This window comes from Tetrahymena thermophila (genome assembly GCF_000189635.1).
Source record: "Tetrahymena thermophila SB210 genomic scaffold scf_8254697, whole genome shotgun sequence".
Classification (NCBI taxonomy): domain Eukaryota; phylum Ciliophora; class Oligohymenophorea; order Hymenostomatida; family Tetrahymenidae; genus Tetrahymena; species Tetrahymena thermophila.
Window position 1 is genome coordinate 1,333,872 of NW_002476463.1, and position 16,766 is coordinate 1,350,637.

The following is a 16,766-nucleotide window of genomic DNA, read 5'->3' on the forward strand; positions in this document are numbered from 1 at the left end:
TATCTTATGTATAAATAAAAGTTGGTTGAAAAATGTTTGCTATTTTCCTCATATATAATATATAAATATAATAAATGTGTGACATTAAAGTATTTTTTGCGATAAAAATAAAGTCTAAATTAAACATCAATCTGTATGTATATTATAATTTTAATTTATTGATATTTAAAGAGTAAAAAGTTTAAAATTAAGGATATATCAATTAAATAATGTAATTATTAGTTTAGGTTACTTACTTTCTGTATTTTCTATATTTGGCTATTTGGCAAATTAAAAAATTAATTTAAAATGTAATATTTTAATTAGATTACATTCAAAAGATCAAATAATACACAAGATCATTAGAATTAGCTACAATCTGAGATTTAATGATTAACTAAAATAATTTTATATTCAGCTATTTATGAATAAAAACTTTATTTTTATTTGATAATTGATTCTTTAGCTACATTTACATTATAAACAAAATGAATTAAAATTCAAATTATAAATAGTTCTATAAAATGATCTAATTACAATACAAAAATAGTTTACGTTTATGTGCTTAATAAAATTAAATTTGATCAAAATCTGTTCGAATAACTTTTCTATATGTATTTGAAAGCAAAACTTACTAGGGTTTATGCAGAAATAATTAATCACACAACCAAACTATAAAATTACCATTAGTTGCAATTACTTTTTATTTAATAAAAGAAAATTTTAAGTAAATTAGACAAAAGACTATAAATTGTTGGGTATTGAACCTGATAAAAAAAATAAATAATTAAAAAAATAAAATTAACATTAAATCGGATGTGCAAAAAGTAAATTATCTTAGCTATAATTTTAATTAGCTCAGTTTGTTCTTTTGAAGGTCTTACTACTGAACTTATTCTTAAGGATGATAGTACTATAGTCTTTCCTATTTAATAGAAAACTCAAGATGGCAAATAATGTTAATTCTATGTTACTCCAGTGATAGATTACTGTTCTAATGCGATTACTGAAACTCCTGCATAAGCTGTTTAATGTGGAAATACAGAAGTTGGTTCAAATTATTTTGCTGATGGAAATGACTACTCAGGTGACTTCTTTATTGGAGAAAAGAAAATTAACTTTGAGTTTACTATTCCAAATAGGGGATCTGTCTTTTATGGATCAAATTAATTCTGCTTTGGGTTTAAGTATGACGGTCAAGTAAATGCCTTTACTTACCTTGATCACAAAGTTCCTAAGTAATAGATCTTTTTGAGTTTACCTTAGGCTGGTTCTAAATAAAACAAGGGTACTATTGACATAGGTGATGCTGATTTATCAAAAACTAAAGATAATGTTTATCCTTTCTCTTTAAAAAGTTCTGGAGAAGCAGGTTATTACAGTGCCTATTCCAGCTAAAATGTACAATACGGCTAATTCAGCTTATTTAGCCCAAGAATTGTTTTTCTTAATATCAACTAACCTTTCTTTTTGTTTTCACTTTTCTAAATATAAGACTTATTAAAGGCTTTCACTGCATAAGGCATAAAATATGATTATTAGCCAAACAAAAATCACTTCATTTCAGTCTCCTCCACTGACAAACTGAAAAATCTTGAAATCTAAGTTGTGACAGAAGACTCTAAGCCATTCATTATCACCGTATTACCTTCTTAATATACATTCAAATTGGCTGAAGGAATTTATTAAGTTTTAATTTAACTTGCAACTTACAAAGGAGCTATGTCTCTTAGTAACAGAGTCTTAGAAACTTACTATCTAGGAGTAGACTTTTCTACTAAACAAATTTTAATAGCAGAAAAGAATACCTAACAACAACAATAACAATTCTGAATGAATAATTAATTATAAGATAAATAAAATTTGAATTTTTTTTACCAAAAACACTATATAAAGTTTTTATTTTTTTAAGTTTAATTTGTTGTTTTTTGTTTAAAATTTTAAAATAATTTCAATTAAATTCTATATTTTTATATTATTTTTTTCAAGAAATAACAACAATCTCTGTGCAATAAAATAATTTTTTTGGTTTAAAATAAAAAATTTACATAAACTTTGACATGAATTCGAAATTCATTAAAATATCAATAAATTGGTTCAAAATAAAAAAATTATAACTTCTCAAAAAATCAAATTAATTTATGTCACAAATTACACTATCAAGTTACAAACTTTAGATTAAAGATTTTTAATTTTGCAAATATTACAAAATTAATGCCTTATGCAATCTATCTTTCTATCATCTTGATATTTTTATTCATTAAATTAAAATAAATCATTTCTATATTAAATAAATAAAATAATAACATTAATTTTAGATATTTTAGTTTTACTAAGTTAATTCTTAAAAAAATGAATTAATGAAATACGATTAAAATTGAATTACTAGTAAATATGGTCGTTTCAATTATTTTAAATGATTAATTTCTCCTCACTTAGCAATCAATTTAATTTTTTAAATAATTAAAATAATTAGATTAATAATTAAATTAATTGTTGATATTTTGATAATTATTTTAATTAAAAATTGATATTTATATTAATATTTAAAAATGTCTTTTTAATGCTAATAATTGTTTTTATTATAAAAATAATGAATTTTAGTCAATTAAAATCTTTTAATTATTTAAACCCTTAAAATTAATAAATAGTTTTTATATCAAAAGATATTTTAAATATATTTTTAAAAGTAAATAGTTGTTTTTAATATCAAAATAACTAGCCTTTCTAAAACAAACTCGTATAACTCATTAGACTTTAAAAATTTTTAATTGCTATTCTAATTAATTTTCTGCTTGCAAAATAATCATTTTTTTTTTGTAATATTTTGTAAATGAGTAATTTTTTAAATATTTTCGATTTTTGTTTAAATGAACCTTTCTTTAAAATGCAAGATTTTAAATAATCAAAACATTTTAAATATTACTGAAAAGAATAATTTAATTATTTTTATAGTTAAATTTAAATGTAATAATTAATAAAAACAAACTCTTTTATTGAAAAGGTAATAGATACAAAATACTATTGTGAATATCCTATTTTTTTTAAATTTATTTTTTAAAATATGGTAATTAATAATATTATTTATTGTTTTATGTTAATTAACTTGCTTTAGAGGAATTAAAAAATGGAATAAAAAAAAATATTACCAATTTTTTAACTAATATTTTCAAAATAGTTTTAAATTTACCTATAAATTTTATCATAAAAACAAAGTTATATTTTAAAATAATTTCATAAAAATAATGAGATAATAGGTATATGTATTTGTTTGTTTAGTATAGATAGGTGCTATGAAAATAGATTAAATATTTATTTATTATCTAAAAATAAATAAATTATGTAAGGTAATGAATTAATGAATGGATTAGTGTGAATTGTTTGATAATTAGTAAAAAATGAATTAAAACAAGATAAGAAATTCATTGAAACAAAGACTAACCTGATGGTTTTATTTAAATGGGCCTTTTAAATAGGGGAAAAAGGGATTTTAAATATTGTGTAATAAAAAAAATATAATAATAATCAAATTAGATGGATATTTCAAAGGATATTTACAGAATTTGCAGTTTAGGAAAAACTCTAACAGAAACAATACAAGAAGTAATTCACGAAGATCCCTAATCAAAAGAAATAATTGAAAAGATATGGAAGATTTATGATACTGTTCTTGATGAAGAAATGTCTAAACTCTAGAATACTCCTGACGCTACAATCAACGTACATTGAATTAATTTATTTTTCTTCCTGTTTTGACTCGGCCAATTCATTATTTTATAAGTTTTGAGCTGATCATGTAAAAATAAAAATGAGTTTTAATCATATAGCAAAGCATTAATAACTTTTATGATTAAATATTAGGGAAAGCTTGAAACTTTCTAGCGTATTCCCCTTGAAAACTCGAATAATAATAAGTAAGTTTGCAGACTCGTAGTTAAAGATGCAAAAATTGATGTCAAATATAGTAATAATAGCTCAAAAATTGATATAAAACCACAGTATTTGAAGATTGTTGCTTATGAGCAAGCTTCCAATAAAGATAATAAAAACAAAAAAAAGAGTAATGCAAAGTGATTGACCTGTAAAAACTATAATTTTTCATTCTTTCATTCGTTAGTTCGCTAAATAATTCTAATAACCACTCAACAACAACAATAAAAACTACTTATAATATCAATCAAACTTTATTAGTTTTACATTTTGATAGTATGTTTATAAGCTATTATTATTTTATATTAGTTTGTGTCTCATTCATTCTGCTATATCTATCAATCTATCTATCAAATATTGTTTATTTTTTATAGATTATTCACAAAACAAAACGCTAGCAAATAAAATTCAAATTTATATTTCGATTTTTGCTTGTTTGATCAAACATGCCAACAAGTTAATTCATTTACAAAATTAAACACAAAAGTCTTATTTAAAATGGTTTTGTCATTTATCATATTATTTTTTTGTTAAATGAAATTTTTTATTGAATAGAAAATAAAATTAATTATATAAAATTCAAAATATAATTTTGTTGGTTTGATCAAACAAGTTAATAAGTTAATCCATTTTAAAAATTAAACACAAAAGTCTTATTTTAAAATGATATTTTAAATTTTTTTGTTAAATGCAATTTTTTATTGAATAGAATATAAAACTAATCAAATAAAATTCAAAATATGCTCTTGCTTGTTTGATTAAATAAGTTAATTCATTTTTAAAACTAAATTCAAAAGTTTTATTTAAAATAATTTGTCATTTATCATATAATTTTTTTGTTAAATGCAATTTTTTATTGAATAGAATATAAAGCTAATCAAATAAAATTCAAAATATGCTCTTGCTTGTTTGATTAAACAAGTTAATCCATTTTCAACATTAAATAAAAAAGTGTTATTTAAAATGATTTATCATTTATCATATAATTTTTTTGTTAAATGCAATTTTTTATTGAATAAGTTATAAAACTAATCAAATAAAATTCAAATTTTATATTTCTATTCTTTTTTTGTTTGTTTGATCAAATATGCCAAAAAGTTAATTCATTTTCAAAATTAAATACAAAAGTCTAATTAAAAATAATTTTGCCATTTATCATCAATTTTATTGTTAGCAAAAAAATGTAATTTTTATTGAATAGAATTTTTTCTAAAAATTTAAATGTAAGCTTCATCATTAAAATCAATTTATATATTTATTTATTTAAAAGCACTCCTAAAGAAGTTTTATACCAATTAAAACTCTTATTAAATAATTAAAAATATATTTTAGTTAATTTAAGCAAAAATATAAAAGTAGAAAATATCATATTTCCTTTGTGTCAATTTGATTAGCTTTTATGAATCAATAAAATATTAAGTGTAAAAAATAATGAAAAAAATATTTTAAAAATAATTATTTATTGAAACAACATCAATCAATCAATTAAAGAAACAAACTATACACCATAGCTTATTTTTATATTTAGTATTTACAATTTTAAGATAGAATCAAATATTTTGGAAAGAATTAATTTTATGGAAAGCCTCCTTTAAATTAGAATTTACAAAGATCCAATTATCTAACTCATTTGGAGTGTAATTTCCCATTTTCTTTTTTAGTTTCTTTTGGAGTTTCTTCTTTTCTTTTTTATTTTTGGTTTGTTCAGTTTCTTTTTACATCTCTTCTATTTCGTCGAGTTTTTAATAGCAATATGGGAATACCAAAGGAACATTTTTGTTTTTTCCAAAGAGTACCACCATACAGTATTTAAGAGTACTTTAGGCGGGATGAGCTTCTTCTGGTGAAAGTAATATTTATTCAATAGTTGTAAAATCAAAGGTTGTATCAAACTCAACTCTGTTATAAAGCTAATTGTCTTCCTTTCTGAGTAAAACAAAGTTTTTCACTTTGAGTTGTACACAGTTAGCTCCCTTTGCATTAGCATTATCTATATCTCTTTTAATATTTGTGAATAACCATGTTTTGATTTATTCCATTTCATTTATTTCTTCTTCTGTATATTAGCTTTCTAGAGATGGCTTTAAATCAGTTTAATTTTCTTCTTAGCTTTATTCAGGAAGAGTTGCAGGGAATAATCCTTTAGATTCATTTTAAGGTTGTTATTCCTAATTTTCTTTAGCTATTTTCTCAGCCTATGTTGCTTTTTTAATTTCCAAATTGAATCTAACGCTTTTGACCACTTTTTTCTTTTTGACTTCCTCTTATGGCTGCTAGTCTTATTATTAAGAGTTATTCTTAGTTTCTTCCTATTAAGCCTATTTAGCTTCTTTGATTTCTAACTATTCCAATTATTTGTTTAATTCTTAACTCATTTTTTGTTATCTTGATATGCTAAAAGTAGTATTTTAACTATAGTAGGAATTAATAATTGTATCTTTTTTAATTAAAATACCAAACACTTTTCAACCAAAATATGCATTTATAATTTTATATCAAAAATTAAGACCAAAACCTTTTAAAAATTTTGTCTATAAAGTAGAACAATAACAAACAAGAAATCTTGATATAATTAATAATAATAGTAAGTAAGAATGATTGATATCTAATTTTCAAGGCCATTTATCTATTATTTAGATGAATGATATTGAAAGATAAGATACAAAGTAAACTAAATTATTGTTATTAATTGGCCTAATACAGAAAATTATTGTAGTCATTTTGCATTTAGTTATCAATTAATTAATTTATTTTTTTTAAGCAGCTGATACGATTTTTTACTCAAAAATTTTAACATACAAAAATAGTTAAGAAATTAAAGTAAAGAAAAGCAAATAAATCGTATCAAAAGTTAAAATCATAAAATAGGGATAGTTAGGTTTCTATATTAATTTCTGAAAAACATTACAAATAAAATAAGTTTAAAAGCATTAGCGAGCAGATAAGTTAAGTTAAAAATAACCAATAGAGTAATCTTTGCAATTATAAAAGATGGAAATACCTGATGTCAATCGCCCAAAAAGGCCTTCTGATGATTAATCAAATATATCAATGCATTAAGGTTCATTTTATCAATCAAACGATACCTAAGTTAACCTTTACAAAAAGAAACTTCTTCGAACTGTTATTGGAATTTCAGTTGTAATACTGTTGATCATTATAGAAAGAATTTTCTATGAGGTGTTTTTAGATAATGAAGTAACATTATTGCATAACATACAAAATGGACTAGGATTGATTGAAGAAATCACAGTTAAATAAGAGGTATTTATTGCATTTTTACAAATACAATCCATATAAAAAAACTAATAACATTTAAAGCAATAAATTATCAACTTATAGCTATTGAGTTTATTCGATTCGTACGAAACCATTTAGCTTTTTTATTATTTTTACAAACATAAATTAATTTGCTTACAATTTAAAAAATCTACAAATAAAAGTATAAAAATATTAACACATCAACAACTGAAATAATCTCTTTTTCAATTTATAATTAATTCTACCTTTTAGCTTAAAATATTTCATTTTTTTCAAGCAAAAATAGTTTTTTTACATTCCTCAATTAGAAAAAATTAATTAAATAAAAAATTATAAAATCTATTTTGTTAAATAATAAATTTTCTTTTATTTAAAGCATCATTTAAAAAATTTATTCATTAATTTATTATGCGTGCATGCTTTCTTTTTTAAAATATTCATTGAAACAATTTATTTTAAATTAAAACGAATATAGAACGAAGCAGAAATTACTTTTTGGAAGTTTAAAGCCCACTGGTTCTGGGACATGTTTGGATATTTAGATCTCTTTAAGTATAATTTCTTGATTCTTACTGCTTTTATTGGAACTATGTTTGTTTCTATTGACTCATTAATTGCTGTCAAAGTTGGTTATATGGGAATCTACTCAAACTATTTGATTTCTTGCTTAGAAATGGTTTATGGCGGTCCTCGCCCTTTTTGGTAGAGTGATACTATTGGCTCACCTGTCTGCTTAAACACTTACAGTCATCCTTCTAGAAGCGCTTTCATACTATATTTCTTAATATTTTACACAGTTTTTTGCTTTAGAAGAAGAGTTATTAATAGAGATATGGATGATTAATCTAAAATTTCAATTAAGTTCAAAATATTTGAGATTGCTTTGAGTATTTTCGTTTTGCTTTTGGTATTTGTAAAGTACATTATGGGAAGCGACTTTATCATTAACATTTTACTTGCAATAATGTATTTCTTGATTTATTACTACTCGCTGAAGTTTATGGACAGCTACATTGATAGCTTGATACAAAAATCTACCATTCAAGAAAGATCAGCAAAGAAATATGTTTTCTACTGGTTTTTATATTTGGTTCTCTCAGAAACATTCGCAACTATCTTATACAGCTCCTAAGATTATTATGCACCAACTGATTGGATTACAAATTTCATACAGTGTTCATATGCAAATGGAACTCTAAATGGAGACTTACCATACGATGAAATATTAGGACCTTGGTTTACTTTTGTTTAAACTTCCTGCTTGTTTGCTTTAATAGGTGCTGTATTTGGTGTAGCTTATACCTATAGAAATACTGCAAAAAATTATAATTGGTACAGAGGAGCACTCAAAAATAGAATTTATAGATCATTGATTTTAATTTTATGTATGGGGCCATCAATTGTTTTAACGGTATTCTAAGGAGATATAGTAGAAACAAATTGGGTTAAATAAATTGGCATTAACGAATTCTTTTTAAGTGCCTTCCACTACTTCTTTTTATACTTCTTCTTATTTGGTGTTTTACCCTCCATATTCAAGAAAATTGGTCTCATAGAAGACATTGACGAAGACGGCTACAACATTCTTTAAAATCATTAATAACTAAGCTTTATCGGCAATAGATCACAATTCAGAACAATAAATGACTAAAGATAAGAAAATTCATAAGAGTGATGAACATCCATCCTCAACTTATAAAAAAATTTAATTATTATTCATAAAAAATATCTATCTATAAATCGATATTGCAGAAATTTAACAAATTTAATCTTTTACTTTTTACATATTAAAATTATTTATGAGTAAAGCTATTTTAAAATAATAAATTATATTCTAAGATATTTCAGATAAATTAATTAAATTTTATTATTCTATCTATATTAGCTATTATTTATAATATCAAATTATTAAAATGATTAAATTAAATTAAAATCAATACTAAATAATTAATTATTAATTTTTAAATTATTTAAAAAATCTACAAATAAAATAATTTAGCTAATAAGTTTATTTTTAAATAAAAATTATGATGCATAATTAATTAATAAAGAGCAAATAGCATTTGCATAGAGAATTTTGAGTAAAATACAAAAATAAATCATTAGGGGTGAAATTTATTATGAAAAAAGTAATTAAAGATAACAAAAATAAATAATTGAGTTTGTTTTTGTTATAACTACTACTAAAGTAGGATAATTTATTTTGCAAATATTTTTTTTGTTTTTCTATTAACTAGTTTGTTTGTTATCAATAATAATGATGATTATATGTAAACCAATTTAGATTATATATTATTTGGTTTAATATTTTACATACATCAATTTATTAAGTATTGATTTATTAGTATAAGCAATTAAATAAATAATATCTTGCCAAATAAAGAAAATACTAATATAGATATATATATTGTTATTATTTTTTAGGTAAAGTAGAAAACAAAAATATATTTTATTAGGATGGATAAGATACTAAAGAATATTAGTACACTCTTACTTGAAGTATAAGAGACTCTTTTAAATATTAAAGCCTATAAAGATGTTAATAGAGTTTACCTCGCTTTTCTTGAAAAAGTAGAAAAACTTTTACTTAAAGAAAATAAAAATGATTTGATAGCAGCATTTGAAAATATGCACGAAACTATTGAAGCATAAGAGCTTTCTCACTAATAGAAGCATGTGCATCACTTGACAGCTATCATAGCCATTCAAACAATTATAAAATTAGGAGATGGATTGGATATACTCTCTAAAAAAAATGCTTTAGGTTAAATCATCAAAACTTATATAGCAGAAAAAATATAGTCATTATGCATGAGTGAAAGTGAGCAATTCAAAAATTGCTTGCTAATTTTAAGCTATTTTACTGTTGGATTCAATTGCTGGCGTAAGTGTCGTGATCATGTGCCCGAACTTTACTCTGGAATGAGATATTTATTTATCTTCCTTTAAAAATAGCTTGTTACTAGCAACATTGATGGAAAAAATACAAATGCTACTTTGCAATAGAATAATGATAAAGATGATGATAAATAAAGATTGATTACTTTTGATAATTTATTTGAGAGTGTTATCATTAATAATGAAAAAAGCTTAAGTCATAGCGCTTTGCAAGCTTTTTTGAGAATTTGTATTGCATTTTTGAATAACACCTTTAAAATTACAAACATGGAGTCTAATTTTGATTTCCTTTATTAGCCTATCTTCTACTAGCTCTAAGACATATATGAAAATGGAAGATAAATTGGAAAAAACTTGAAGGAGTATTTAAAGTAGTGTTAAGATAAAATTGGAGAGTGGATAAACGATTTCTCCTACAAGAGCTCCTTAGATATTCTTATAGAAAAGCCTATAATAAAAATCAAGCAATTAGATCCTCGTATTATTGAGAAGGGCAAGGCCTTAAATGACCATTTAGAAAAATCCAGAGTTAAAAAGAAACTTAAAAACCACACTAAAAAGGTTATTAAGGAAATAAAATCAGATCAAGCTATTTTAGATAAAAAGAAATATGAAGATTATGTAAGAGATCATGCAGAAAAAGATTAGGCCAGAAAAAGGTTTGTTACAATTATGGATAATCAAGCATTAGAAATTAAAAAGATGAGAACAACTCAAATTAATTTCCACAGAAATAAAAAGAAAAAAACAAGATTAGCTGGTAATCACACTAGTTGAAGTTGAAGTTGACTGTGAATTGTTTTAAAATTAATTAATAAAGTAAAATATTTGTTCAAATGTCTATAAATCAGTTATTAATATTTTAGCCATTCAAAATACTTTGTAAATAAATATAAAAGATTACAACTAAATTTATTTAAAATAAAAATTCAAAATTCAAATAGATAGCCTCTCAAAAAAATAAAAAAATATATTATTTTCTTTCAATAACAATTGGTTAAAAGTGGTTTAATCTTTTACATTAATTTCATTTAATAATTTTAGTTTCATTTTTTTAAAAAATATCTAAAACATCTTTTATAAAAAAGAAAAGTAATTTAACAAATTTCTTTTTATTTGTTTGTTTCATTTTAAGTAATTAACTTTTAAAAATTGTTAGTAAAATAAAAAAATTATGATTTTATTGGATAGCAGTAATTTAATTCTACATAAAATTCTATTTATGTGAATTAAATCATATAAAGATTGTTTTACTCTTTATTTATAATAATGATTAAAAAAGTAGAGTTTAAAGTTTTTTTTTGACATAATTATTTTATTTTCGCTCAAAAAATATTTTTATGAAAATTTAAAATAAAAGAGTTTAATTTTAAGAAATGCAAATAAGAAAAAGCTTGAGATATGGAAGTCGAATAATCTATTGAGGAATTAAACAAAAAAATTGTAAGTTAATATATGAAAAAATATTTTGTATGAATATTATAAATTTAGTAGCTTTCATATTAAATTGCTAAGAAGTAGGTTTATTAAATATAGAATAAATCATAATTTATTTGAAAGTGAAGAATATAAATATTTTATTTTACTTAAAATATCTCAATATATTTTATAAAATATCAAAACTAATAATAGACAGCTTCAAAAATTTAATTTTGTGTGTTTGAGGCAATTTATAAAATTAAAAAATCTTTAATAGTAGCTAAAATAAATTCAAATATTTTAATAGAGAATGTTATTTAGATTAAACAAAGTAATAAATACTCTATTTATATAATCTATTAGTTTATTTATTTAATATTTATGTTACTAAAAATTTTTATAATTGCTTAAAACATAGTAATGTATTATTAATTCAGGATGAACAAACAAATTTTAATTGTCTTTAGTTATATGAATAGAATTTTATTAGCTTAATTTCCTTTTAGTGATATTTGTTCACTACAAATTATAATTAATAAAAAGAAGGACATACAATTTATAAGGTCTATTTAATTTAATCTACAACTAATTGATTATTTAGAAGATAATATATTGTTGATTATAATAGAAACTTTTTTGTTAAATTATAATCAATTCAATTCAAATCAATTAATATTATATTAAAAAAACCATTAACTATATGAATAATAACGTAGAGAAAGAATAGTAATCTCTTTAGCTAGCAGCTATGAAGAAGTTCTATAGTCTTAAAATATCTCAATAAAATGTCAAAAACATTATCTACATTAATAAAAATACGGAATAAACCAATAAATAATAAAATTAAAATCATAACTAAGACATCTTAAGTGGTTTTAAAAGTGATTTAAAAAAGAACAAAGGTGATTAAAAAGGACTTATTCCTAATTTAATCTCTTATTAATCATTAAAAAACCAAGTTTCAGACATTAAATTTAACTTTGACTAGAATTAACTTTAAATTTCTATAAGTCAGCTTGATTATATTCTTATTAGTAGCAAAGATAATATTTTATATGAAAATTAAAAATAATTATATGTAGAAGTATTAAGTAATTGCAATAAATAAATAGATCAATATCTTAGATTATCTGTATTTAAACAAGATAATGTCAGTGATTAGTCTTTATATTTGTAATTAGCTTAAATCCTTATTAGCAAGTGCTAAATTTGGACTCAAATTTATGAATATGAGTCTCTTATGAAGATTAAAACTTTGATAAATCTAGGTAAATTTTATAGATTGCAATAAAAAATCTTTTTAAGTATGGAGACTTTAATTGATGCGCTAAGCTTGATTATGAGCAAAAATTTAATTGAAAAGTGTGGTGAAGTTTACTTTTATTTAGCCTAGTTGAATAGCTAGGTAGGATAGCATGTAAAAGCTTTTGAATTTTCAAAGAAAGCTCTTGAATATTGTAAAAAGGAAATGAATTCTGAAGAAGTAGCAGTTAGCATACAAAAAGGTAGACTATTAATTTAATTATAATAAGGTCTTCAAAATCAGAACAATAACATACAAAGCGCTAATAATTTATCAATTTATAAAGGATAACTAGAGAAAAAGGAATAAGTTAAAGAGCAAGGTTTAGAAATTAAAAATTAAAATAATTTCAAAAATGAAGAAAATCTTTATTTAAGCGAAGAATCATTTTATTTTTGGAATGAAATAAAATTAATAAATTTAATTCGTTGCTATGAAATTTAAGCATAAGAAGAAGAACACTTTGAGAATTTCGATGAATCTTTCAAATTACATTAGAAAGCAGTATCTATTGCTTAAGAAAAATTAGGAATAGATCACCCAGCTTCTGAAAAGCAGCTTTAAAAATTTATTAATTTCCAAAAAAGATAAGTAGAGTTTTAGTTAAAAAAGAAATAGAATTTAATTAATTAATTTAAGCATTTAAATATAAAACCGATTTTATAAAAGGATCTCAAAGAAAAAAGATAAAAATATGGCTAATAACTTAGCTAATAGTTCGCATAATAAAAAGTAAGCTAGCATGAAAATTTATTTTCTCCAAGAAGAAACTCACCAATTAACATTCTCTCAAAGTCACCTTACAATGAGAGGATTATTCCTTGCCAATCTGTGACATCTAGGACAAGCATAAATTTTAGGAATAGAAGCGAAGAGACTGCAAAAAGAAAAAATGTTGTAGTAGTGCGCTAGAAAAAGCTTAATTTAGAAAGTCTTCCTTATAATTTAAAAGTTACTCAAACAAATTACACTTTACCAACATAATCTTCGATGCTTACAAGTTCAACAACTGCTGCTACAACAAAAAATTAAAATTTCTAAAGCAAAAAACATCCTTTTATGTCTTCATTTATAAGCAGAAAGTTGTAAGAAAATAATATTTCTATATTCGAAGGTGACTGTGAGTAATTAAGAAATTTATTGTTATCTCCATCTAATGAAAAAAGAAAATACAAAGAATGTTAAACAATAGAGGAATCTTAACAATAAAATGAATAAACAATAAAATAATAAGGTAGTAGCACAAGTCTTTTTAATGAAGGATTCTCTAACTATCCACCACCTCGTTTGAGATCAGGTAAAAGTCTTAGTTTAACAACAAGATAAAAAAGTCCAAGCATTGATATAATCAAATCAGAAAAAATTAAAAATATGATTGAGAGTAAAATTGCTTTGTAAACCTAATAAACAGCTTAGCCTTAAATAGAAATATAAACTGCAAGAAGCAACCAGTTAGGATCTTTTTTAAAGAATAATATTGTATCGCCACGAAAGAATTATTTAACCAAATCATACTTACAAACATTTGTAGATTAAATTAAAACAAACTGGACTACAGTTAACTAGTAATGTTAGTAAATTAACTTTCTCAGGAAAAATCAAACTCCTTCGAGGGAATAGCAAATAAATTAATAGAAAATATTTAATGTGGAAAATTTTAGTAATAAAAAATCTCCTTTATACTGTGATAGTGCAGTTCCAGCTATGTTCGTATAGGGATATTTTTAAAATAACATTGAAGATTCAAATGAAATTTAATCTAGTTAAATTAAAAAGAATTTAATAATTCTACCAAATCAAAATATTTTTTCTAAGAACTAAATACGCTAGAAAAAAATAAACTATGATTAAAAAGAGTTGCTCTACTAGCAGCTATAAACTAAGCTTAAAACTGAAGATTAGACTAGTAACTAGAATAATGTTAATGACCACTGCTCTACAACAATAACTACTTCAAACCACTCAAATTCAATATAGTATTTTCCTAATTAGGATAAAGCAAATGAACTTTAAAGAAAAAAATCTTATTCAATCAATACCTCCAGAGTTAAAAACCTTGAAATCTATTAAGATTCTCCTCATAGTTTGCAGGATAAAAACGCATAGGAGCTTATTTTTGAAACAAATTAAATTAAAATAAAATAAATTTAAGCTAAAGATTCAGCTGAAATAAATAATTGTGAAGAAGTAGAGGGATAGCTGAAATTTTATTTGAATAAAGTCTCTAAGATAATAACAGTATAATGTCTTTTGAATGATTAAATGGCCTTTTAAAATGAGCAGGAAAAATAAAATTTATAATAAAATAAAAATAATTATGATTCAAGAAAAATTAATTGCTACTTCTTGCAAATTGATAACTTGTTTTCTTTAAACTAAGTTATCACAACAAATAAGGGATTTATTTTACAATAAATATGCGAAAAAATTGTTTGCTTTTTATTGATTGAAGCAAATAGTAATTAACTTATTTTTAATAATTTAAACTAAAATAATAATATTAAAAACCTATTTAAAATTCTAGAAATACCTTAAGATGATTTATAATTTTTCTTAATTTGCAAAGATTCTTAAAATAGCATAATTATAAATTAGGAATAAGCTAAAGAATTTAGTAGCTTCAAAGTGAATAAGCACAGAAGCGCATCAGTAGCTATAAATAGAAACCACCAAAATAATAATTAATTAGAAATCAGTAATAAAACTAAAACAAATAGCATTTATGAAAACTAAGCAAATAAATAGGTAGTTTGCTCATTCTTTACTAAAATATATCCTAAAAATTAACACAACCAAAATTAAAAAAAATAAATAATAGAAGATTGCTTTAACTATGAAGGATCAAAAGTATAATCTCCAATTAATTATGATCAGCTGAATACCTAAATAAACAAATAAAATTTTCCACCTAAAATTAAATAGAATCCTATATAAATTTAGCAACGCATTTAATAAACTGAATTACTTTCTTCTGAAAATGCAAAATAAAACAAGGATAAAAAGAATGAATCGCCTTAAAATATTGAATCCGAACAACCAACACAAAAAATATAAACTCCTAAATAAAATTCAACTAAAAAACGATTAGACACAGAACAATTTTCAGATAAATCTAAAATAATTAATTTGTATGACTAAGAAAAAATAAAACTATCAGACTCAAGTAAAAAATTTGAAGATTTTGGCGAGAATTTAGTAACTTCATCTCAAAAAAATTTAAATTTTATATCTTATTATCAGGTACCATCATTTTTGGATTCTTCATTTAATTCTAATAAAAATGGCTAGTGTGATAAAGAAGAACAAAAGAATATTTGAATCTTAAGAATTTAATATTAATTTTGTTATATAATTTATTATAAAATTGATTGAAAGTTTATAAGACAATCTTTATTTTCATGTTTCTAATTTAAGATTAAAATTTTATTTTAAAAATTCATTAAATTGATTCACATTTAAATTTTCTAAGATATATTTATTTTATAGTAAGACAACGAACTCATTTTAATTTTTCAATCTTATACTTTAACAAAATTTTGAAATATTTCATTTTTTTCAAAATATGACTTTTCCAAATATTATGAAAAAATGTCAACTTATAAAAAAAAGTATAATGAAAATTGTCATTTTGAAATATTTAGTTTGAGAAGATTATTTATTTATTAGTTTAGAAAAAAATTTGAGAAAATTATCAAATAAAAAAATATTATTTTATTCAAAATAGACTGGAGCTTAAAAATTCTTATCATTCATTGCTATCGAATTTAGACAAAACAAAAAAGTTTTTTTAAATGAATATTTTTAAAGCAAATTAATAAAATATAAGATTTATAAATTTTTATTTAAAAAATTGCTTTTAATTTCTTATATATATTTTATTAATAGAAATACGGTCATTTAAAATCGAATTATTTTATTTTAAATTAATTATTTTGCAAAAGGGAGGCAGACAAATAAACAAACAAACAGACTTATT

The 16,766-nt window shown here is 22.2% G+C and overlaps 6 protein-coding genes across 6 annotated transcripts; 4 read left to right on the top strand and 2 right to left on the bottom strand. All coding sequences in view use genetic code 6, as the record gives it.

The window, feature by feature from the left end:
* Positions 1–753: 753 nt before the first annotated feature.
* On the top strand, positions 754–1,812 carry TTHERM_00354840 (hypothetical protein; the record flags this gene model as incomplete). The annotated part of the gene is made up of 1 exon (XM_001010382.2): positions 754–1,812. The coding sequence occupies exon 1, from the start codon at positions 796–798 to the stop codon at positions 1,810–1,812; it is 1,017 nt and encodes a 338-aa protein (XP_001010382.1). The 5' UTR covers positions 754–795.
* Positions 1,813–3,513: 1,701 nt separating this feature from the next.
* TTHERM_00354850 (transcription initiation factor IIA, gamma subunit, helical domain protein) lies at positions 3,514–4,053 on the top strand (the record flags this gene model as incomplete). The annotated part of the gene is made up of 2 exons (XM_001010383.3): positions 3,514–3,699; positions 3,841–4,053. The coding sequence occupies 2 exons, from the start codon at positions 3,514–3,516 to the stop codon at positions 4,051–4,053; spliced, it is 399 nt and encodes a 132-aa protein (XP_001010383.1).
* A 1,406-nt stretch (positions 4,054–5,459) lies between these two features.
* On the bottom strand, positions 5,460–6,347 carry TTHERM_00354860 (hypothetical protein; the record flags this gene model as incomplete). Its single annotated transcript, XM_001010384.2, has 1 exon — positions 5,460–6,347. Exon 1 carries the CDS (start codon positions 6,282–6,284, stop codon positions 5,460–5,462), a length of 825 nt encoding a protein of 274 aa, XP_001010384.1. The 5' UTR covers positions 6,285–6,347.
* A 553-nt stretch (positions 6,348–6,900) lies between these two features.
* TTHERM_00354870 (transmembrane protein, putative) lies at positions 6,901–8,845 on the top strand (the record flags this gene model as incomplete). The annotated part of the gene is made up of 2 exons (XM_001010385.1): positions 6,901–7,173; positions 7,646–8,845. The coding sequence occupies 2 exons, from the start codon at positions 6,901–6,903 to the stop codon at positions 8,843–8,845; spliced, it is 1,473 nt and encodes a 490-aa protein (XP_001010385.1).
* Positions 8,846–9,972: 1,127 nt separating this feature from the next.
* TTHERM_000354889 (transmembrane protein, putative) lies at positions 9,973–10,581 on the bottom strand (the record flags this gene model as incomplete). The annotated part of the gene is made up of 1 exon (XM_012796813.1): positions 9,973–10,581. The coding sequence occupies one exon, from the start codon at positions 10,579–10,581 to the stop codon at positions 9,973–9,975; it is 609 nt and encodes a 202-aa protein (XP_012652267.1).
* Positions 10,582–12,115: 1,534 nt separating this feature from the next.
* TTHERM_00354890 (hypothetical protein) lies at positions 12,116–16,108 on the top strand (the record flags this gene model as incomplete). The annotated part of the gene is made up of 1 exon (XM_001010387.2): positions 12,116–16,108. Exon 1 carries the CDS (start codon positions 12,188–12,190, stop codon positions 16,106–16,108), a length of 3,921 nt encoding a protein of 1,306 aa, XP_001010387.2. The 5' UTR covers positions 12,116–12,187.
* Positions 16,109–16,766: the final 658 nt, after the last annotated feature.